Source organism: Bufo bufo, chromosome 2, assembly GCF_905171765.1.
Source record: "Bufo bufo chromosome 2, aBufBuf1.1, whole genome shotgun sequence".
Lineage (NCBI taxonomy): Eukaryota > Metazoa > Chordata > Amphibia > Anura > Bufonidae > Bufo > Bufo bufo.
The window spans coordinates 254,958,758-254,983,137 of record NC_053390.1 but is presented as its reverse complement, the minus strand read 5'-3'; the positions used below and the strand labels follow the sequence as shown (position 1 = coordinate 254,983,137).

At 40.3% G+C, this 24,380-nt stretch overlaps 1 protein-coding gene across 1 annotated transcript in view; it reads left to right on the top strand.

The window, feature by feature from the left end:
- The window catches only part of GGT1 (gamma-glutamyltransferase 1), a 118,292-nt gene extending 97,867 nt beyond the window's left edge, over positions 1–20,425 (top strand). Inside the window, exons 6-13 of the mRNA XM_040416415.1 lie at positions 6,458–6,615; positions 6,693–6,842; positions 7,024–7,157; positions 9,693–9,880; positions 10,448–10,575; positions 10,652–10,764; positions 15,935–16,048; positions 19,331–20,425. Of these exons, the coding sequence (XP_040272349.1) occupies positions 6,458–6,615; positions 6,693–6,842; positions 7,024–7,157; positions 9,693–9,880; positions 10,448–10,575; positions 10,652–10,764; positions 15,935–16,048; positions 19,331–19,477 (1,132 nt within the window). The 3' untranslated portion in view covers positions 19,478–20,425. The remainder of the gene's footprint in view (positions 1–6,457; positions 6,616–6,692; positions 6,843–7,023; positions 7,158–9,692; positions 9,881–10,447; positions 10,576–10,651; positions 10,765–15,934; positions 16,049–19,330) is intronic.
- The last annotated feature ends 3,955 nt before the right edge of the window (positions 20,426–24,380 follow it).

Sequence of the window (24,380 nt, the reverse complement as noted above, 5' to 3'; positions counted from 1 at the left end):
GTTCAGATCGGAGTTGGGCCCCCCAGCGGTGCTGGGCCCGGGGCTGCCGACCCGAACGTCCCTATTGTAATCCGCCACTGGGCCCTCGTCCCTACTGGACGAGCCTGCAGAAGTCAGTCTACCCTACCCCATCTTAGGGAGAGGTTGTTTCCAGCTTACCCCCTGTGAGAGGATGGCTGTGTGCTAGCCAGCAGAGCACGGTCTGCTCTACTAGACCAAAGGGAGAGAAGTAAAGAGCTCCAGAGCCAGGAGGAAAGATTCCCTGGGTAAAGATAAAGATAAAAGATACAGATCAAGATAAAGATAAAGTCAGACAACTCAAGATTAATTTGCAGCAGAAAGCAAAAGGAAAAGTTCCTATTTAATTTAGTCAGCATAGCAGAGCTGAAGAGTACAGATGTAGCAAAGCTGATTGTGTTTGCCAGCCAAGATTTAAGCCTAAATCTGCTGATGACCAAGATAATGTTTTTGGAAGATTGTTCCTTGATGAAAGTTTATTCAAGTAAAGCTGTGTTCAATGTTAATAACAGTCTGGACTCAAGTTATTCCACCCTCATCTTCAGCATCTAATAATTTCAATTGAACTGCTGCGGATGACAATGCCTGGGGTCCCAGGATATCCAGATAGGAGCACCGTGACAAGTGCTAAAGCCACCCCTAAGGGACACTATAGGCAACCCTTATCCCACTCTGGCATTCCTACACTGAGTTCCACCATCACCATCCACATAGGGAACTCTCAGTTTCTCGTTGCTGAAATGCCACTGGCGTCACAACAAACTTTTAACCCACATATTTACCACCTTAAAGGGATCCCATGGTCAGCGTCGCCCCCAGTAGCGCGCTCCAGATCCTTTTTTAAATATGGTAAATATGATGTAGCAGAATTGTAACAGCAAAATGTAGCCTGGTATGGCAGATTTGGTTTAGCAGAGTTGTGACAGTACACAGTAGACTGTTATAGTAGATGTGAAGTAGCAATGCTTTGAGAGTAGACAGGAGATGAGAAGAGTTGATTCAACATAGCTAAATAGCATTGACACGGAGAATAACCCAAATTACCAGTGTAGTGACCTGTAGTAAAGGTACTTTGGAGTGTGAGGCCAAATACAATTCTATGGCAGCCGTGAACGGCACCATTGTTTGTTAAGCTTCACCCTTTCCACTGTATACAAGTAGAGCAGTCACAGCCTCTATATGTCTGCAGATAGGGACCAGTGTTTAGTAGGAGAGACTGTGCCAGACTGCACGGGTGACCAGAAGATGCTGAGACTGAGATACCCTTGGCCACCAGCCCTTTGGCCAGGGGTTCAGCCTTCTGGGAGAAAGAGCAGCAGCTAGTTCAGGCCATTCCTCAGTACGGAACATTCTTCTACCAGGCAGGAGACTGGATAAGCCAGCTCAGTGCATTGTCGTCTGTATTGTTTTGTACCTGAATCCCTCCAGTAAAGAAGCACATTGGTTTACTGCAAACCCTGACTTTCTGGACTTAGTTCCCATTGGGGTGCACCATGCCTTTCTATCCTCTCCAGAAAGCAGCAACATGTGGTGACACCTTGACGGTGTCTGGGAAATCCAAAGCGGTCACTGCACCACGAGGTGTTCTGCTGCCTGAAGTAGTAGCCAGGCTGCTGCGTCAAGAAAGAGAGGAGGCTGGACTGCCTGGAAGAGGAGAGTGAGACATTGTTTTGGGTCCGGGACTAGTGAGGAACACCATGGCAACCAAGTTGCCAATTTTCTTGAGTGTGGCTTTTTGATGGTTTATCATTCTCAGTAAACATCTTGTATTCATAAAATTATTATGTAATAAAGGGATTGTCTCATGAGGACAACCCAGTCCTACCAGTGATCTGCTGATCATAGTGATTATAGTTGTTGTAATGCTGAAACCTACATGTTTGCTGCTGCAGCGGAAATGCCCCATTACTTGGCATCCATTCAAATGAATGGGCAACCAATGATACCTGGTGGTGCCAAGTGCTTCAGAACTGGAGCTGCTCTATGCAAGGTCTTTCCACTCCAGTGCCAGTAGGGCATATTAAAATTAACCCCTTTAGGGTCCATTCACACGTCCGCAATTTCGTTCCGCATTTCTATGGGGCAGCACGACGTGCTGCCCGGATCCGGAGTTGCGGATCCGCACTTCCGGGTCCGCAATTCCGATCCCGAAAAAAATAGAACATGTCCTATTCTTGTCCGCAATTGCGGACAAGAATGGGCATTTTCTATTAAGTGCCAGCGATGTCCATGTTTTGCGGATCCATGGATCCGTGGATCCGCAAAACACACACGGACATGTGAATGGACCCTTACTCTAAAACCAACAAAGACTGTCTGCTGAATTGCTTGCGTCTATGGGTACTGGATATTTTCCCCCTGAAATAACTCAACACTATAATTGTCTGTGCACTAATCTTAAGATTGTGCATGCTATCTAAAATCACATGTTTGTGGAAAGATTGTATTTCTGAAGTTGGACTACTTTTCATACCATGGCATTTAACATATTGTGCAAACACATCAGCTTCTGCAAAAGGTTGAACGTATTATGCCATATTCTAACTGCCTGCTAAAACAACATAGAAACGACATATTATCCACTTATACAGGTCATACAATACTTTGTATTGATTAAATGTGAAGTTTATGTTACATGGAGACATATGTGTAACCATATCTACAATAACTATGGATAGCAGAGCAGTTGTACGTGTGATCTTAACCTTTCACGATTAACCTTTATGTATGGATGGAAGCATGGGAAAAGAGCACGTTTTAATGGAAATGCCTCAGGTCATATAATAGTTGTAATTATTCATTGCTCTACATGTACAGATCTAGACATGGTATCTTTGAGGTAAGCAGTGACAGCACACCCACAATACATTCAGCACCCGCCCAATCTTACAGTGTTAGGGTCCATTCACACGTCCGCATTTTTTAACCGCATCCGATCCGTTTTTTTTGCGGATTGGATGCGGAACCATTCATTTCAATGGATCCGCAAAAAAAGCGGACAGCACACCGTGTGCTGTCCGCTTCCGTATGCCCGTTCCGATGCTCCGCATAAAAATAGATCAGGTCCTATTCTAGTCCGTTAAATGCGCCCCGTTGTCTCATTGATTTCTATGGTTCCGCTAAAAAAATGGATGTCACACGGATGCTATCCGTATGTCACCCGTTTTTGCGGATCCGTTGTTATACTTTTATAAAAAAAAATTTAAACCATTACAACTTTATTAGCATTTTTAAAGTACATCATGTTATCCGTTTTTGCGGATCCGCAAAAACAGATCACATACGGATGATATACGGAAACATTTTTGCGGAACAACGGATCCGCAAAAAACGGATCGCAATCCCTGATATAAAAATGCGGACGTGTGAATGGACCCTTAGGCCTATTGCACACGACCGTATGGCTTTTTCTGTGTTTTGCGGTCCGTTTTTCATGGATCCGTTGTTCCGTTTTTTGTTTCCGTTGTGTTTCCGTTTCTGTTCCATTTTTCCGTATGGCATATACAGTATACAGTAATTACATTGATAAAATTGGGCTGGGCATAACATTTTCAATAGATGGTTCAGCAAAAAACGGAAACGGAAGACATACGGATGCATTTCCGTATGTGTTCAGTTTTTTTGCGGACCCATTGACTTGAATGGAGCCACGGAACGTGATTTGCGGGCAATAATTGGACATGTTGTATCTTTAAACGGAACGGAAAAAACTGAAATACGGAAACGGAATGCATACGGAGTACATTCCTTTTTTTTGCGGAACCATTGAAATGAATGGTTCCGTATACGGAACGCAAAAAACGGCCAGTAAACGGGGAAAAAAAACGGTCGTGTGCAGGAGGCCTTAAGCTAGCTATCTTATTTATTCAGTTACACTTCTCATTACGTTAATCTCGATCTGATTTAATTAGGAATACATAGAAACTTTTGCTTAACCCCTTCACTACCGAGCCACTTTTCACGTTAAATCCCAGGCCGATTTTTGCATGCGTCACTTTATGTGCTAATAACTTTGGAACACTTACTTAGCCAAGCTGTTCTGAGATTGATTGTTTTCTCGTGATGCATTGTACTTCATGACAGTGGTAAATTTGAGTCAATATATTTCACCTTTATTTATAAAAGAATCCAAAATTTACCAAAATTTTTGAAAAATTCACAATTTTCTAAATTAGAATTTCTCTATTTTTAAGACAGATAGTAATACCTCATAAAATAGTTATCAATGAACATTGATACATTTTCTGAGAGCCATATTTTTATTATTTTTTGGGTGATTGTCTTAGGTAGGGGCTAATTTTTTGCGGGATGAGATTACAGTTTGGTACCATTTTGGGATACATATGCCTTTTTAATCGCTTGGTATTCCACTTTTTGTGAGGCAAGGTGACCAGAAAATGACTGTTTTGGCACTTTCCAGTCATAGGGTCCCTGTCACAGCACCGTGGGGACCCAATGGCAGCTCCCTCCCTCCACAGACACTACGCGTGCCACGGTTAGCGCTGACCGCGGCACATATGGGTTAATGCGCCGGCATTGATGTTTTCACTGATGCTGGCGCATAACGCAGGGGTCCAGCTATCAGTGACTGCAGGTCCCCAGCAGCTACAACCGCCCGATCAGCCGCCGTAGTAGTATGGCGCTGGTATTTTAAACACAGTTGCCAGCGCCGTACATGTACAGCGCTGGTACTGTACAGGCTAAAATAAATTCCATTACATTGTAGATTTTTTTGTTGGATGATGCAGAAGCGTAGCTATAGAGGATGTAGAAGTAGCAGCCACATCCCTGCCCTGGTTGCTGAGAGGACCCATATGCCCCTCTGCCAATTTTTTTAAGCAGTATTATAATTAGCATATGGTGGGGAGGGCCCTGTTACATGTTTAGCATTGGGGCCCAGCTTAACCCCTTCGTGCGATCCGCCATATACATACAATGAAAGGTGGGGTTTTAAACATGGTGCCTGCATAGGTGCTGAGTGTGCACCCTAGCTAGCTGTGTTTTATACAGCAGACACCTGCTGGCGCTCTCTGTGATCAGAGATGACTCCAATCATGGACATTTAATCCCTTAGATTCCCAGGTCAATTGAGACCATGGCATCTGAGGGGGTCATTTACTGTGAACGGAGTGCTCCTGGTGACTGAATAGCTCCCCTTTGACAAAATCACAGGAGCCATTTGGTTGCTATGGCAGCTGGGAACCTTGTAAAGTTCCCCAGACCTGCCATAGCAAAGTTCCTTATTGAGCTCTGCCTGTGGTAGAACTCAATAGAAACACAACAATTTTACCATAGTCTGCAATGTTAAACTAGCACGGTCTATGGTATAAGCGATCTAATGGCCACTTGTTTAAGTCCCCTAAGGGGGTTAAAAATGGAATTTAAAAAAAGGGGAAAAAGTTTTTAAATACATAAAAAAAAAAGCTCAAAGAAATTGCCTCTTTTCACTATTTTACAAATAAAAATAAGCAAAAAAATAGTATGGCCTTGTGCAAAATTACCTGAATTATGAAAAAATCTGAATACTAAAGAACCACAAAAATTCCCAACAGCTCATAATCGATCACGGGCAAAAAACGCACCCTAAAAGCATCATTATACATGTGGTAACCACATGAGGTCAGTGGCATAGGTTCTCTAACTGCAGCATGACTGCGACTCGACCGCGCTGTGTGGTTGTACCCTAATAGGTAGTGGTCTCAGAGGTGAGGACTAAAGCAATTAGACATTTATGGCACAACACAGTCCAATTTAAAAAGGGTTTTCCAAGATTTTTTTTTTTTAATTGGCAGTTAGGGGGCAGAAGAAAACCTTCATCTTTTAAATGTCCTACCACTCCCACACAACAGCCCAGGTCTCCACCCTTTTAAGCTGCTACTACATGAAAATGTTCCACAAGCATTGCATGTTTACCATGATCACACGTATCAACATTCCTGCATAGGTGGGAATTTGGTATGCAGCTAAAAACGCCTATAAAACATTGTTTTTTGGTCATCTTACAGCCTTTGTTAGTAGTAATTATTTCATCATGTGTGAAATGTGTTTTTCCAGGTTTTTTTTTCCATATAGAGAAGGGTATAGAGAAACACTTTTAATTAAAAAAAATGCCATTGTACAACATGCTGTGTTTTTAAAGAAGTCATGCTCACAAAAATGCACCCAAATTGGAAAAAAAAAACACTATAAAAAATACATGTACCCAGTATTTCAAAAGTCCCATAGATTTCAAGCTATCCTTTGATGTTTCTACTGCCAAAAATGTACCAAAAACAGCAGCAAAAGTGACAAAATAACTCCCTTTTTAGCAGATATTCAAGTAATTCTTAGACTAACCTAAATTCACCTAGACTTCTAGAGGTGACATTTTTACCGTTGTTTTCAGATAAGTGACATTTAGAATGGGCTGTACCATTCATTCTTGTTGATGTCTTTTCAGTGAGGTATTCTGTAATGCACAGGGGAAGGCATTGCAGAAAGGAGATATTGTAAAGTTGCCCAAACTAGCGCAGACTCTGCAGACCCTGGCTGATGATCCTGATTCCTTCTATAATGGCACACTCGCCAAGCAGATTGCCAGAGACATCCAACAAGCAGGTAAGTAGATACATGAACGGTTCTCCGAGCTGCACGTATAAAGGTAATGGCCTTACTTGTCTTACATTGGGCTGTAGGTGGAATCATTACAGAGGAAGATCTGAGAAATTATAAAGCTGAGATCAATGAGCAGCCACTTCGTTATCAGCTTGGAGACTACACCCTGATCGTCCCTACTGCACCCCTGAGTGGTCCTGTCCTTGGACTTATCCTTAACATTCTGAAAGGTGAGAGCCTCGTTAGTGGTTTTCATTTTCTGTCTCAGAACATTATATTCTCTAAAGGAAACCACGGTGAGATGCCATTTTCTGTAATGTACAGTATTTTATAGGGTATAGCAGCAATAATAATAACGCACATTTATTTTCTAATTATTTCCATTTTGTTCTATCATTTTTTTTCTGTTAGGTTTTAACTTTTCTCCCCAGAGCTTAAAGCCTGAGTCCATTGGACTGACTTACCACCGCATAGTTGAAGCTTTCCGTTTTGCCTACGCTAAAAGAACTTTGCTGGGAGATCCCAAGTTCATAGACATAACAGAGGTAAAAGCAGCTTTGATTGATGGAAGAGCACACAGAATAAGGTTTAATTCACAGTCATTTTAAAGAGACACTACCATCAAAATATTTTAGCACACATTAACAGCCTATATGTGAATAATCAGTTGTTTTTATTTTTTTGTTTTTTTTTTAACAAAAAACAGGTGGGTATTTTTCTGGATATAATAATCAATAGAGTTGTCATGCTGTCATCCTAAATTCTACATCTATTATTATACTAGCAGATATTCTCTTTCCCTCGCAGCAGCAGTAAAATAACAATGGAATCCCTATCTTATCTGTCTGTGCTGACTGCTACAAAAGATTATACACTGCTCAAAAAAATAAAGGGAACACAAAAATAACACATCCTAGATCTGAATTAATTAAATATTTTTCTGAAATACTTTGTTCTTTACATAGTTAAATGTGCTGACAACAAAATCACACAAAAATAAAAAAATGGAAATCAAATTTTTTAACCCATGGAGGTCTGGATTTGGAGTCACACTCAAAATTAAAGTGGAAAAACACACTACAGGCTGATCCAACTTTGATGTAATGTCCTTAAAACAAGTCAAAATGAGGCTCAGTAGTGTGTGTGGCCTCCACGTGCCTGTATGACCTCCCTACAACGCCTGTGCATGCTCCTGATGAGGTGGCGGACGGTCTCCTGAGGGATCTCCTCCCAGACCTGGACTAAAGCATCTGCCAACTCCTGGAAAGTCTGTGGTGCAACGTGACGTTGGTGGATAGAGCGAGACATGATGTCCCAGATGTGCTCAATTGGATTCAGGTCTGGGGAACGGGCGGGCCAGTCCATAGCATCAATGCCTTCGTCTTGCAGGAACTGCTGGCACACTCCAGCCACATGAGGTCTAGCATTGTCTTGCATTAGGAGGAACCCAGGGCCAACCGCACCAGCATATGGTCTCACAAGGGGTCTGAGGATCTCATCTCGGTACCTAATGGCAGTCAGGCTACCTCTGGCGAGCACATGGAGGGCTGTGCGGCCCTCCAAAGAAATGCCACCCCACACCATTACTGACCCAATGCCAAACCGGTCATGCTGGAGGATGTTGCAGGCAGCAAAACGTTCTCCACGGCGTCTCCAGACTCTGTCACATCTGTCACATGTGCTCAGTGTGAACCTGCTTTCATCTGTGAAGAGCACAGGGTGCCAGTGGCGAATTTGCCAATCTTGGTGTTCTCTGGCAAATGCCAAACGTCCTGCACGGTGTTGGGCTGTAAGCACATCCCCCACCTGTGGACGTCGGGCCCTCATATCACCCTCATGGAGTCTGTTTCTTACCGTTTGAGTAGACACATGCACATTTGTGGCCTGCTGGAGGTCATTTTGCAGGGCTCTGGCAGTGCTCCTCCTGTTCCTCCTTGCACAAAGGCAGAGGTAGCGGTCCTGCTGCTGGGTTGTTGCCCTCCTACGGCCTCCTCCACGTCTCCTGATGTATTGGCCTGTCTCCTGGTAGCGCCTCCATGCTTTGGACACTACGCTGACAGATACAGCAAACCTTCTTGCCACAGTTCGCATTGATGTGCCATCCTGGATAAGCTGCACTACCTGAGCCACTTGTGTGGGTTGTAGACTCTGTCTCATGCTACCACTAGAGTGAAAGCACCGCCAGCATTCAAAAGTGACCAAAACATCAGCCAGGAAGCATAGGAACTGATAAGTGGTCTGTGGTTACCACCTGCAGAACCACTCCTTTATTGGAGGTGTCTTGCTAATTGCCTATAATTTCCACCTGTTGTCTATCCCATTTGCACAACAGCATGTGAAATTGATTGTCACTCAGTGTTGCTTCCTAAGTGGACAGTTTGATTTCACAGAAGTGTGATTGACTTGGAGTTACATTGTGTTGTTTAAGTGTTCCCTTTATTTTTTTGAGCAGTGTATATGTGGTATAATACTGCAGAAAAAAACTGAAAAAAATGTTTTCTATAAATATTGACTTAAAAAATACTCCTTTTTTAACACTGCCGTTAGAAAAGGAGTATTTTTTAAGTCAATATTTATAGAATTTTTTTTTTCTGCTTTTAAGGCTGCTTTCACACAGCCAGTGGTTGGTCAGCATTTGATCAGTGATTTCCATCAGTGAACAGGTGCAAATCTTTCTATTATACCTTACATAATATACATGTATAGGCTCTACTTCTGGTTTTGGCTCTCAATCACTGTGTGAAGGTGACCGAAGGCATAGAAATCTATGGACCATACTGCACCTCTGTGTGTCTCCAGTGGCATATAGACATTTTTATTCATGTTTGTCTATGGTATCAGTGGAAGGAAAATGGTGACATTTCCTATTATATATAGTATTCCTAGAAGGAATGACTAGAAATATCCAGTGCCCTATGAAGGGATTATACTGTACAGTGGAGCGCAGATTGCCTACTGCTCTGTAATATGGAACCATAGGGACTATGTGTGCCACTTTTCTAGCTCCTGCATTTGTATGATTTTATCAGTTGCCAAATGTCATTTGCTCCTAGTTTGTTTCCCATGCGTTTTCCCTATAGGTAATGAAGAACATCACTTCGGATAACTTTGCTGAGGATCTAAGAAATAAAATCTCAAACGACACCACGCACCCATCAGAATACTATGAGCCCATATTCTACATTCCAGATAACCATGGCACAGCACACCTGTCAGTTGTAGCGGAGGATGGAAGTGCTGTGGCTGCCACCAGCACTATCAATCTATAGTAAGAGAAGAGTGGGTGTATGGGAAAAGAGACATATTTGTATATTTCTTACAGGCTACACTAGTAGAAAATCTAAATTGTTTACTTTATTGATTTTACCTAGTTTTGAAGGCAAAGGTCAGGAAATGCATACTGCCCACATGTAGTATGAACTCCTGACAGGCTGCATGGTTACAAACAGCAAACCAGGTATAAAAAATACATAGAATCTCATAACGGCTCTTCCTGATTCAATAGTGACATAGATGTTCTATGATTTACGCCCCCTATGGGTCAGAAACGCGTCAGAATTGTAAAATAATGTTCCTATATTATGGACATCGTGATTGTTGTTTTTAATGTATGGAAATAAAGGTCAAGTTTTAATTCACTTGGAGCACTGGATCGCCTACATTAAGTCACAAAAAAAACTGTTTATAAAAAATAAAAAAAAAACAGGAGTGGGGAGAAGAGTCACAAGGGCAGCTACCAGCCATATTATTACTGCCCAATTCAGTCTGATTGACTAGTCTCTCCCTAGTTGTGTATATGCATATTAATATATATTTTTTTATATTCTTGTTCCAGTTTTGGATCTAAGGTTCGCTCCAATGTAACTGGAATTATCTTCAATGATGAAATGGATGATTTCAGCTCACCATTAATAACCAATGGGTTCGGTATCCCACCATCACCATCTAATTTTATCAAACCAGGTACTGTGTACACATTAAATGAAAAAATATGTCACAGATGAAACATTAGAGATCTTATCTTTTACAATTCTTGCAGGTAAACGGCCTCAGTCCTCAATGTGTCCAGCAATCCTTCTGGATAAGGACCAAAAGGTGCATATGGTGGTTGGAGGTTCTGGAGGGTCTAAAATCACCACGTCAACAGCACTGGTAAGAAAGCAAGAAGAAATAAGCCACTGGGAGGCGAATAAGGCAATAAAATACTTTTCAAATTAGTGCAAAATCTAAATCTTATCTCATAGCATTTAAAAAGTTGCAACATTTTTTGCAACTTTTTTATTTTTATCATGTGAAAAGAATGCACTGTTCAATGGGATCAAGTAAAGATTATGTCCCCCTGATTGAACAAATGAAGATTGTGTCCTTATGTTTATGATGTTTATTATTTAGCATTAATTAGTTTAATTTATTTCACTAAATTTCTTAACAACTGTGCAGTGCCCCAAGATTCAAGAAGCCCCATAAGAGATTGAGGAGGGTGGCAGCAGCAGTGGCAGTATCAGTAACAATAGTGGCCCCATGACAGAGTGGGGAGGGTGGCAGCACTGGCAGTACCAGTGACAGTAGTGGCCCCATGACAGAGGGGTGGGGGGGTGGGGTTGCAGTAACAGTGACAATAGTGGCCCCATAACAGAGTGGGGAGGGGGCAGAAGCAGTGGCAGTAATGCTGTGTTCACATTACTGTTTATTTTTCCATTCTTCTGATCTGTCAGAAGAACAAAAAACTAAGAAAACAAAAACAAAGCCTGTATTTTGAGGATGCATAAAGCCTCTTTCAGACAGTTAGTATTTGATCAGTATTTGTAAGCCAAAAACAGGAGTGGGTCCAAAACAAAGATACAATGTAAAGGAAATATTTGCATTTCATCTGTGTTTCGAACCCACTCCTGCTTTTGGCTTACAAATTCTGATCAAATACTGATGCAAATACTGACTGTGCTGCTACTTGTGCCAGCTACAGCAACATTTTTGCCACTGCCTGTACCTTGGGGGGGGGGGGGGGCCCCCCCCAGTCCCAGTCCCAGTCCCAGTCCCAGTCTGTTGGCCATAATATACGGTAACTGTATCAGTAATGTAACAGATTAACTAAGAATGAGGCAGCAGTTGAAGAAGATAAACACAGCTACAGTATATATTAGACCGTCCTTTAACAGTGAGGCACAGTAAGTCTATGCATAAACTAACAGATTAAAGATGCTCACGGCAATTACTCAACATGCAGTGCCCCTGCTGTGTCCCTATGCTCTCCCTACAGTCTCGAAAAACTCTCCCTATGATCTCCCTGCACTCTCCCTACCCAATATTCTTCTATTAATAGTTTTCTTCAACACTGTCCCTAGCCCATACGCACTTGTCGCATCTTTCCCTATGCTTAGCTCACACTAAATGACAGAGACTGTGTGGGATGAGGCTTTTATAGGGCTGTGACATCACAGGGGTTGGCTATTTGTGGATTGGCTGGCTGCACAGCATTATGGGTCATATCGCATCCCCGGGCTTCTTACTTTCACTTTGTAGCGTGCAGCAGCCATTTTTGAAAAAAAAAAAACGTGTTGCCACGAATCTTGAGAAAATTCTGATTTGTGGAGAATCTAATTTTTCCTAAATTTTGGATCGAATTTCACTTCGGATGCTTTGATTCACTCAACACTAGTTGTCACAAAAAATCTTGGCAGGGAGCATATACTTCATTTGTGTCAAGTGAAAGTTATGTCCCAGGGGAACATGATCTTCATTTTATCCATTCAATGTACTTTTGCCAGTCCACCAAAACACTATGATCTAAGGTCTAAGCAAAATTCAAGTGGGACTTATTCCATGTCAAGAAGGACAAGAAATACTGGGAGATGTTAGGAGGGGGTCACACATTGAAGAGATGCTCTAGCTGTCAATGGGACTGGTTCAAAACGATAAAAGCACTCTGTAAAAACTTTATTTCTTTATTGGAAACTCCTGTAAAAACCTCTTGTACAACGATTAAAAAACAGACCTAGCATTTCCATGCAATGATTAAGGACAAGTCATACTAGGTCTGAAATGCATAGGTCTTAGGTTTTAAATAGTTGTACAAGATGTTTTTAAGAATTTTCCAATAAAGAAGTGAAGTTTTTACAGAGTGCTGGAGTTTTATTGTTTTGAATTTGTTCATTGTGCATACAGCTGTTTCTTGCTCAGGGTGTCTCCTAGTACTGGTTATTTGGACATCCAACAGAAAGAAGGCAGTGAGCATAATCATTTTTTTCCTGGGACTAACTGCCTGAGAAGTTAACATTCCAGATGTAGCAAATAACTTGAGAGTGTTGCGTACACAGTTTGCAGCAAACTCTAACTTGATATGTTTAACATCTTTTGTTCTGTTAAATTAATTTTTAATGTTTGACATATTTTTTAAGAATTTTTGATGTTATTTCTAATTTTCCATGTCCGCATCTATAGTTAAACAAAAACCATTAAATCCTGCAGTTTTCACACTGGCCACTAAGCTTAATAATAGGCGCCACTTCTTGGTCTGTACAGATCACTTTACTGCAGTCACCTGCTTATCTGTCATTCTAATCCTGCCTATAATAATATCACCTCTGTGTATAAATAAGACAGGATCCACCATTCACAATAGGTTATTGTCAAATCGTATCTATTCTTTCCTTGTACAATGACCTCTGCACAGGTCGCAGAGCATGCCTAGAAAACTCTCCCTTAAAAGTCAGTGAGGTCCCCTCCTGACCATTGTGTCTATGTACCATTGGGCTGCTGTAAAGATATTTTCTTATTGCTTTCTAAATGCTGTTAAGAACAGCTCAGGCAAGATGGCTGTCCTCATAATGGTGTTCATGAAATAGAGTAAAATATGAAATCTGGAAATAAAAACATATTAGAAAAATATGATGCATTACTATCTGGTTTTATCTGGCATTTTTTGGTGATACATTTCCTTTAACATTTGCTACATATTTACCAAGCCTATTTTTATGAAATATTTCAAAGTGTAGAATTGTATCTTACACACTAGGATATTGCTCTTAGATGGATAGGGGATAGAAGCCACTTACTCAATAGAAAGCCCTGGTGAATACAGTTATTCATGAAACCACTGTGTATAAGAATAGCGGCTGGCCTTAAAGGCTATGTACACCTTTGGGGGAATTTTTTTTTATTATTGCATTGTACTGATTTTGAGCTAAAAATATTTTTTTTTATTGCCATTTATTAAAAAATATTTTTTTTCTGTACAGAGCTGAGATGTTCTAGTAGCACCCTTTTGGATTCTCTGTCTTTTCCGTCAGAGCAGGAGCAGACAGACTTCTTATCTCTGCTTCAGAACGGCTCAATATTTTTAATAAATTTCAATTGAAAAAATTATTTTTAGCCAAAAATGAGTAAAATGCAATCATAAGAAAAAATTGCCTCTGAATATGTACATAGCCTTTAAGTTTACAAATGCCTGAGGATTATGGTGCTCCGACATCAGCCATTTATTTCAGGTCACGAGACACCATGTAATTTTATTACTTTATTGCTCTGTACACTGAGACTGCTTGCACACATCCCTCTATGACAAGAAACTGTTGCTGTTGGCGCTCTGTGCGGACAATTGTCATGTCATTTTGCTATGTACTTTTGAGTGTGTAATAATCTAAGTATTTCTTTATTGCATTTGTTAAATAAATCAAAGTTTGAAAAAATGTACAGTCAGGTCCATAAATATTGGGACACTGACACAATTCTAACATTTTTGACTCTATACACCACCACAATGGATTTGAAATGAAACAAACAAGATGTGCTTTAACTGCAGACTGTCAGCTTTAATTTGAGGGTATTTACATCCAAATCAGGTGAATGGTGTAGGAATTACAACAGTTTGCATATGTGCCTCCCACTTGTTAAGGGGCCAAAAGTAATAGGACAATTGGCTTCTCAGCTGTTCCATGGCCAGGTGTGTGTTATTCCCTCATTATCCCAATTACAATGAGCCGATAAAAGGTCCAGAGTTAATTTCAAGTGTGCTATTTGCATTTGGAATCTGTTGCTGTCAACTCTTAAGATGAGATCCAAAGAGCTGTCACTATCAGTGAAGCAAGCCATCATTGGGCTGAAAAAAAGACCCAGTAGACCACTGAAAACAACTGTGGTGGATGACCGAAGAATTCTTTCCCTGGTGAAGAAAACACCCTTCACAACAGTTGGCCAGATCAAGAACACTCTCCAGGAGGTAGGTGTATGTGTGTCAAAGTCAACAATCAAGAGAAGACTTCACCAGAGTGAATACAGAGGGTTCACCACAAGATGTAAACCATTGGTGAGCCTCAAAAACAGGAAGGCCAGATTAGAGTTTGCCAAAAGACATCTAAAAAAGCCTTCACAGTTCTGGAACAACATCCTATGGACAGATAAGACCAAGAGAAACTTGTACCAGAGTGGTGGGAAGAGTATGGAGAAGGAAAGGAACTGCTCATGAGCCTAAGCATGCCACCTCATCAGTGAAGCATGGTGGTGGTAGTGTCATGGCGTGGGGATGTATGGCTGCCAATGGAACTGGTTCTCTTGTATTTATTGATGATGTGACTGCTGACAAAAGCAGCAGGATGAATTCTGAAGTGTTTCGGGCAATATTATCTGCTCATATTCAGCCAAATGCTTTAGAACTCATTGGACGGCACTTCCCAGTGCAGATGGACAATGACCCAAAGCATACTGCAAAAGCAACCAAAGAGTTTTTTAAGGGAAAGAAGTGGAATGTTATGCAATGGCAACGTCAATCACCTGACCTGAATCTGATTGAGCATGCATTTCACTTGCTGAAGAAAAAACTGAAGGGAAAATGCCCCAAGAACAAGCAGGAACTGAAGACAGTTGCAGTAGAGGCCTGGCAGAGCATCATCAGGGATGAAACCCAGCGTCTGGTGATGTCTATGCATTCCAGACTTCAGGCTGTAATTGACTGCAAAGGATTTGCAACCAAGTATTAAAAAGTGAAAGTTTGATTTATGATTATTATTCTGTCCCATTACTTTCGGTCCCTTAATAAGCGGGAGGCACATATGCAAACTGTTGTAATTCCTACACCGTTCACCTGATTTGGATGTAAATGCCCTCAAATTAAAGCTGACAGTCTGCAGTTAAAGCACATCTTGTTCGTTTCATTTCAAATCCATTGTGGTGGTGTATAGAGCCAAAAATGTTAGAATTGGGTGGGATGTCCCAATATTTATGGACCTGGCTGTATGTCACATGTAAGCCAATTGGTAAGAAATTATATGAGGATATTTAACAACGTCATAAGCAAGTATTGGGTACAGTTTTGTCTTTTCTTTTTCAGGTCATCATGAACTCACTATGGTTTGGCTATGATGTGGAGAACTCGGTGGAGCTGGCACGGGTGCACAATCAGCTATTCCCAAATGAGACAGTTGTGGAAGAAACCATAGAAAAGGTCAGTGATGCCTAGATAGTTTTACTTTGACAGGTATGTAATTGTCTATACATTAGTGTCAGGGTATAGGTTAGTGCCAATTCAGTAGCTCCAAGTGTTGGATAAGTAAGCGCCCAGCTTGATTATACTGTAATTTTAATTATGCCTTCCTATAACATTCTTCCTTTTCAACTGAAAACTATTTTGTGACATTATTGGTGACATTAACTAGTTGGTGAACTTGACAGACAATGACCCAGATTTACTAATCCTAAAGATTTCACAAAAAAGTTTAGAAACCCTATATGCACCAAATTGTGACACTTTTTTTTACAGATTTGTGGTGCAGGGCATTAGTATATTTGGCCCTTTCTGCATTCCAGAATAAGAGATGGGGGTATCTTGCTGAACCTTTATCCAGCATGATGTCTGGCTGAGTTAAGTAAAAATATAATACCCAAGTCTAGTTTTAGCAATGCTTGGGTAGGGCCTAAGGAAAGGCTCATGCTGGTGTGTACCAATATCAGAGGAGCAAGGATATAATGTTCAATTTCTTAAAGCGAGTCTGTCACTAGTAAAGTTCACTGATAACCCAGGCACAGTGTCTTGTAGGACCAGCTCAGTTGAATGCAATGATACCTTTCATTAAGCTATCTTTTCCTTCATTCTAGAGAAAAAGTATATGTAATATATATACAAATGAGCAGTTAAGTGCACCGAGGGCAGACAGAAGCCACTCTGTGCAGCCTCGCACACTCTCTGCACCCTTGCTACTTTTGCTTCCTCTGCCAGACCCTACTTCTCCTGGATTGACAGGACCGGGTTCCTGCATTGTCATTTCACCTGGCCCTTTTACTCAGGAAGGAAAAAGAGTGGCTGGCAAAGAAAGCGGGAGGAACAAGGGTGCACACAGTGGTTTTGGTCCACCCTTAACTGCTCATTTGCATATGGATTTAAAGTACTTTTTCTCCAGAATAAAGTAACAGATTGCTTAGTGAAAGCTACAGCCGCCAAGTCTCTGCTGTTTTATAATGCCGTTTGCAGACATTTAACCCTTGAGATGCAGTCGTAACCACAGCATCTGAGGTGACTTTCCCCGAAGCATTGTGCTCCCGTCGTTGAAAACGACTGGGGAAGCCATTGGTTGGTTGTAATAGGCTGGAGCCTGTATAAGGCTACCATGCCTATGACATATATATTCCTGCAGGTGGCAGCACTGTATTGAAATATACAGAATTATATACATACTACTGTGTTAATTCAGAGTAGTGTATGTGAGAAGCAATCTAATTATTACACAGTCATGTACCCTAGGGGGTTAATGAAAGTGAAAAGAAGTAAAAAAAATAAAGTTAAAAATATTTTCAATAATATAGAAAAATTCAAACCCCCCTTTCTTCTTCATAAAAAGAAACCGTAGTGGCAAAAAATATGAAAATGGCCAGTTCATCATTTTTAATTTTCTTTTGTTGCTTCATCTCCCTCCAAAAAATAACTATGAAAAGTGATCAAAAATGTATTCATATTTCAAAATGGTATCATTCAAAACTAGAGAAATTAGCCCCTACACAGCTTATAGCTCCATAGATGTAACCATAAAAAGAATATGGCGATGCAAAGAAAGTGATTTTTTTTATTCCAGTTTTTACTTTTTTTTTTTTTGTGCTAAAAAAAACCTATATAAATATGTCATCTGTAATTGTACTATTTTGGAGAATAAAGGGAACAGGTTAGTTTTACCTCACAGGGAACGTCGTAAAAACAAAACCCATAAAACTATAGCGGTATTGCATTTTTTTCCAATTTTATCTTATTTGGAAAAAACAATTTCCAGCTTACCATTACATCATATGCAATATTAAATGGTGTCATTAAAAATTATAATTTGTCCTGCCAAAACAAAATGCTAACAGAAAACTAAATAATCTATGGCTCTGGGAAGGCAGGGAGTAAAAGAATGAAAATGCAAAAACAAAAAATCGCAAAGTCCTGAAAGAGTTAAATTAAGGACATATATTTTCCATTTTTGCATTTTCAGTTTTTTATTCCCTGCTTTCCCAGAGCTAAACTTTATTTTTCTATTCACATAGATGTATTAGGGCTTGATTTTTTTATTTATTTTTTAACAATCTAATGGCAACATTTACTGTTGTGGGAAGCTGGAAAAAAATTCCAAATGGGATGAAATTGGGGAAAAAATGCAAATCCACCATAGTTTTATGGGTTTTGTTTTTACGGTGTTCAGAATGCAGTAAAAATGACTGTTCCCTTCATTCTTCAGGTCAGTATGATTACAGCAATACCACATTCATATAGTTTTTCTTCTCTTTTAAAATCACTTTTATTATATTTCCATCTATGAAGCTGAGTGATGGCTCATTTTTTGGGGGATGATCTGTAGTGTTTTGATAACTTTTTAGTACATTTTTTTGTGAGGTAAAGCGATGAAAAGACTGCAAATCGGCCACTTAGATATTTTTTTTCCCCTACGACATTCATCATATTTTAAGAATTTGGGCATTTTGGGATGCAGTGGCGCATATAATATTTAGTTTTTAATGTATTATTTTATTATGGGGAAGTAGGTTATTTGAATTTGTATTTTTTTTTATGTTTTTAAAACTTTTTTTACTACTTTTATTTAAATGTTTTCTTATGAAGCCCCAACACCTGCAGGTCTCTATAAGAGCTACAACTGTAGTAGTCTTGGATTCTTCAGAGAGATCTTTCTCTGGGAGCGCAGAGCTTACGGGGTAAAACTGCCTCAGATGGGGGGTTAAATTAGGCTCAAACACAAACTCGCTTATTATAAAGCAATTTTACCCCAGGTTAACCAAAAGGTCATGATGGAAGTGAAGAAAATGAAAAATGAAGAAGGGGGAAGGTGGGGAGAAAGGGAGTTGATGACCAGCTTCAAAAACTCCGGAAGTCATATGAGAAACCTTGTCGCCAAAAGCCAACTTGTCACTAGGGAAGTTGAAAATTTTCCCTAGACCCAACAAACCTGCTAGCCACAGTATTAGACCAATCTATCCTCCATTGCTATTGTGGGCAAATTCTACCCAGAGGTGGCCATACCACAGTAACCAATCACTATATGGTTACTATCCTGGGTAAATCTGGCCAGAGATCAAATCTATCTTTTGGTGGGAAAATTTGGATTTTGTTATTTTGGATTTTGTTGCCATTGAATCTTGGTATTAATCTAGTTTATTGGTGAGAATTATAGCATAGAGGTCAAAAATAGCCCTGAATGTCTTCTTTATTAATGACGTTATGTCTTGTGTTTTTTTTTTTTTCCAGCATATAGTAGATGGGCTCATAAAACGTCATCATAATGTAGAAAATTCAAGAAGAGGTGGAGCTGTAGTCCAGGCTATTGTACGGACGAAGGGCAAATGGTCCGCAGCTTCAGACACCAGAAAGGGAGGTTATCCTGCAGGCTACTGATCTTCACCTACATGGTCATCTTATTGACAGCTGCTACATTCACCTTTTCCACATTGGATTTCAACTTACTTTCAATACATTTCACAACACTCTGTCTCAGGGACGAAATGTGTAATCTCTTCCTAAGAATACAGAAACGCTGAATTCCGGTCTTCTTCACCATTAAGCATTAGATGAAGGCATCTCTGCAGTGCTGCTATATACTGAGTCTATGTGCCATGTTGTGATCATAGAATATGCAAGTGGGATCACATGATAATGAACAGACTGCACTGAACAAAACGGACTGTGCCTTTAATTAATTGCTCAGTCTGTGACAATCCATTGGAGAACTCAATGATCCCTCTTTGACCTACTGTGTTTCGTCATTAGAAAAGGGAGAGTTCTCGGGAAGGGGGAATATAACATAGGATTTGCACATATCTTTCTGAAGATCACCTGTTTGCCATCTTACAAAGCATTATCTCCTCTGATTGACATAAGGTCTGCATCAAGGTGGTGGAATTAATATTTTGCACAATTTTCTACCACCTTATACCTTTTTTGGTCATTACCTGCCGGCTTATACCTTTTTTGGTAATTACATTTGAGTGGAGAGAAATTGTATGTATAGCTTTACATTTTCTGACATGGAAGGCAAACATCTGCCAAATGACTACTGAAACTATAGACAGCAATAGCAATATTGGAGTACTGTTCTGTCCATCCACATTCACAGTTTCAAAAATTACCATTAAAAGATTTTAGGGTAAAAAAAACAAAAACTTGGATTGACAAAATGAAAACCTACAGTTATTAGGTGTAGAAAGCTCCTGGTATCCAGACAAAATGCTCGGTATGTATTGTGATGTAGTGGTTAATGTAACAGTACAGATTAGAAAACGGTACAAGTGATGTCTTTTAATTGTCAAAACTTAATTTTTATTTCCTTTATTAAAATAATGTGTATATAAAAAAATATAAGTGTCCATCAGGGTTGCAGATGCTATGTTAATTTGACCGTAGGGAAATCGGCTGAATGTCCCCCTCGAAAAATTTCAATGGCTAAGCCATCAAGAGCCAGTGTTCTAGTATGTTAATGGATTTTTATTGTTTGTGAGTTGTGAATTATTATTATTTTTTTACTTATTAGCACATAAATGAGCGATTACCCGTGCTAAACATATGATTTATAGTATGTCTCATGGGCCCATCGAATGAACACAGTTGAAGGCAGATTACCTCTAATATATGTTTTGTGGGTGACACGTATACTAATGGCGCAGTGCAGTTATTAAAAGGGTTTTCAGAGATTCTGATGTTGATAACCTATCATCAGGAACAGTCATTAATATCAGATTGGCGGGGGCCTGATTCACAGTTTGGAGAGGCCCCGCGGTCCAGTGAACTTCGCAGCATATTCCTAGGCCATTGACCTCACATCGGTCATGTGGCTAAGGTGCAGCTCATTCCCATTCAAGTGAATGAGGCTAAGTTGCAATACCAAGCTCAGTTGCTATCCAGTGGACAGCGCTTTGCTTAGTAAGCTGCGAGGAGGCGGCGGCACCCACCTACCATATCTGTGAGAAATTAAAGATAAAGATATAAAGAACAAGATATGACAAAAAGCACATGGTAACCGTATTAAAAAAATACAAGACCACAAGTATACCACGGTGAAAAAATTAATTAAGTTGTACTCGCAGCCATCAGAGATTCAAGATAGGGACCAAAGAAGATAATGCATCCAAGAGTTCCAATGTCAAAGATGAGAAATTCACAAATTATATGACCCTTTCATAAGAATACCTTGCAATAATAGAAGATATCACCTCATTTATTTTCGGAAGGGCAAGTTGCCCTTCCAATGTTTTGTCAAAGCTAGCTTGACTCTTAGAAGGGTTTTACATGTCAAGATTCTTGGGTACCTCACAAGTCCCTCGAAATAACAACACCAACTTGGGAGATTTCCAAATATTGTAGGGTATGTATCAATTGGAAGTCACCAGCGGATGTCCATAATAAGCCATTATCTAAAGTGTAACTGTAGTTTCAATTTATTTTTAATATTGTGTAGGGACAGGGATGTTAAACATTTTTGTAATATACTTTACTAGGGAAAGATGTTTCTTTCTACTAGAAAACAGGGTGTAAATGGTGTTCTTGTAGCTGAGCATTGAGTCTTCAGCATGCTACTGAGCACTGAAGACACCTGTGTGTAACATACAGAGACTTCCAACCGGCCATTTGTCACTGCCACAGCACCTGCCTATCTGACTTGTTACACACAGGCATCTTCAGCATGACGAAGACTGGTGCTCCTTAGCAATGCTCAGAGCTTTACATGAAGACTCTTTAAACTGTAATGACAGTTACCCTTTAACACATGAGAGATCTGACTCTTGATGACTAATTACATAATTTATGGAGGACTTCTGGCCCAGAATAGTACGTTGCTGTACACTTTTATATATATATATTTTTAAAACAAGTATTGCTAAGATTAGACATTTTAGTAAAGGAAATACAAATTTTAACACATAAATTACATACTGTAATGTTTACCATCTTTGCCTTTTTCAGCACTGTAACAGTTTGTTTTATTTAAGCCATTTTCAAATCTCTCCCAGGGAACACACTCCTAAAGTGGTTAATGTAAGTCCTATTTGTATTTCATTTACTGTCGGCTGTATTACACCAACAGATTATCTGACAGGTTTTCCGACCAATCATTGGTCAGATGGCCAGTTATACTCACCAACTATTGGTCTGATTGGACGGATATTGGTCTAATAATGTGTTCATGTAATACAGCCCTAAGTCTTTTGGTAGCCAATGACTGCATAAAATTAAATACTTGAAGACATTCAGTTAGATATTTGCCAACTGCAATGATGGCCATTAGATTAACAGTCCATATATAAAATATAGTAGGTGACAAACATGGTTCTTCTTGGAGTTGTTGGAGGAGTATTTTTCTTTCCACTAGTCTTCCCTACAGAATCTGTATTTGAATCTTATTGTATCATCTCCGTCCATTAAATTTAAGACTTTTATAACCTGCAGTATTATTTGGTTGTATTTCAACATTTGTACATTAAAACCTTAAAGGGGTATTCCCATCTCGGACAGTGGGGGCATATTGCTATGATATGCCCCCATTGTCTGATAGGTGCGGGACCCACACCTATCTCATATACTGAGCTGGCAAAGTGGAGTAGGATGCACCACGCATGCATGGCCACCCTCCATTCATTTCTATGGGGCCCACAAAAATAGCCGAGTGCTGACTCAGCTATTTCCATTGGCCCATAGAAACGAATGGGAGCACAACGTGCTTGCGAGGTCACTGCTTAAATTCACTTCAATGGGGCCGACGGAAATAGTCGAGCCAGCACTTCAGATATTTTCGGCAGCGCCATAGAAATGAATGAATGGAGGGTGGTGCGCCCTCCTTCAATTTGCCGCTCAGTTTACTAGATAGATATGGTTCCCACCTTTGGGTCAGACAATAGGGGCATACACTATCAATATGCCCCCATTGACTGAGATGGGAATACCCCTTTAAGGATGCATCTTTATACATTCTGAAAGATTGGGACCAAAAATAATAAATCACTACTTCTGTATGTGGGCAGTGGGGCATTTGAAAAAGGTAAGTGCAAATAAATTGCAGCAGCGTCATCAGGTCACTACATGTACCTGTTCTGTCCCTTTGTGGTTATTGCCCACTGCTATCCCTCTTCTCTGTTCTGGCATCAGTGCAGCATCATTCACCAATTGAGTTCAACACCCACTGTCTGTAACAGTAAGTTCAGGTTATGGATTCCGCTGGCCCACCTAGAATGGGTCTACCAGAACTGTTCCAATAACTTTCTTTCCTAACCACTACTACAGTGGTACTGCAACCGCCAGCAGCCGTAATACCAATACCTCCTCAAGTCACACCCATATGAGGTCCCAGTCTACGTTCATCACTTCCTCCACGCTATTACAGAGACCCTGTGTCAAGGATTCATCAATCAGTGTACCATCCATTTCACATTGCAGTTCCACCAGTTTCCCACCAATTGGCCCAAGGTGACCTTCCAGATGGCCTTGTCTGGGAAAACCTGTTATGTGAAAGAAGTGAGTGATCCTGTGACTAGCAATTTGCAAAAGTTTCTGGTAATCTTCCGGAGAGTCTTTGAAGAACCTGCTGTTTGTACTTCTTCTGCCGTCTCCTCCCTATTGCAACTTTGTCAGGGCAATCTCACGGTTGGCCAATACATCATTCAGTTCTGCACCCTGGCTTCTGAGTTGGCCTGGAACAAAGAGGCTCTAGTGGCAACATTCCAGCAGGGTATGATAAGGTGTATTCAGGTTGAATGGGCAGATCTACATTAGAAGCTTTGATCTTCCTTGCTACCCATATATATTTTTTAACTCTTTTATTCATGTAAAAGAAAAAAAAAATCAACGCTTTACAACCATGATACGTGTCATAATGCATACAAGTATAACAAGTAAATTTTGTGCATAGAATTCAGTCATCCACTGCATTGCTATAAAATCCTCCATCCATTGTCATAACTTATACAGAACAACACTTTGACTCCACTAGACCGACCGATCCAAAGTTCCTTGGGCTGCCGACAGTGCCTGTCGCAGTCTTGAAGCTGAATGCATTGTATGCGGACAGTTACACCACAAACCCCAGACTTTTTAAAATTTTTGGGGTTTGTTGCGGTGTTTAAATACCAATACAAGATATGGTATGATTTGGTTGATTTGTAAATTCCATATGGAAATGGTCGGTGTATTGGGGTCATACCATCGCAGAGCAATACATTTGCGTGCCATAAATAACGATTCTCTCAGAAATGTTGTCACATAGTGATCCCAGGTATCTTCGCTTAAGAGTCCCAACAAACGAATCTCAGGA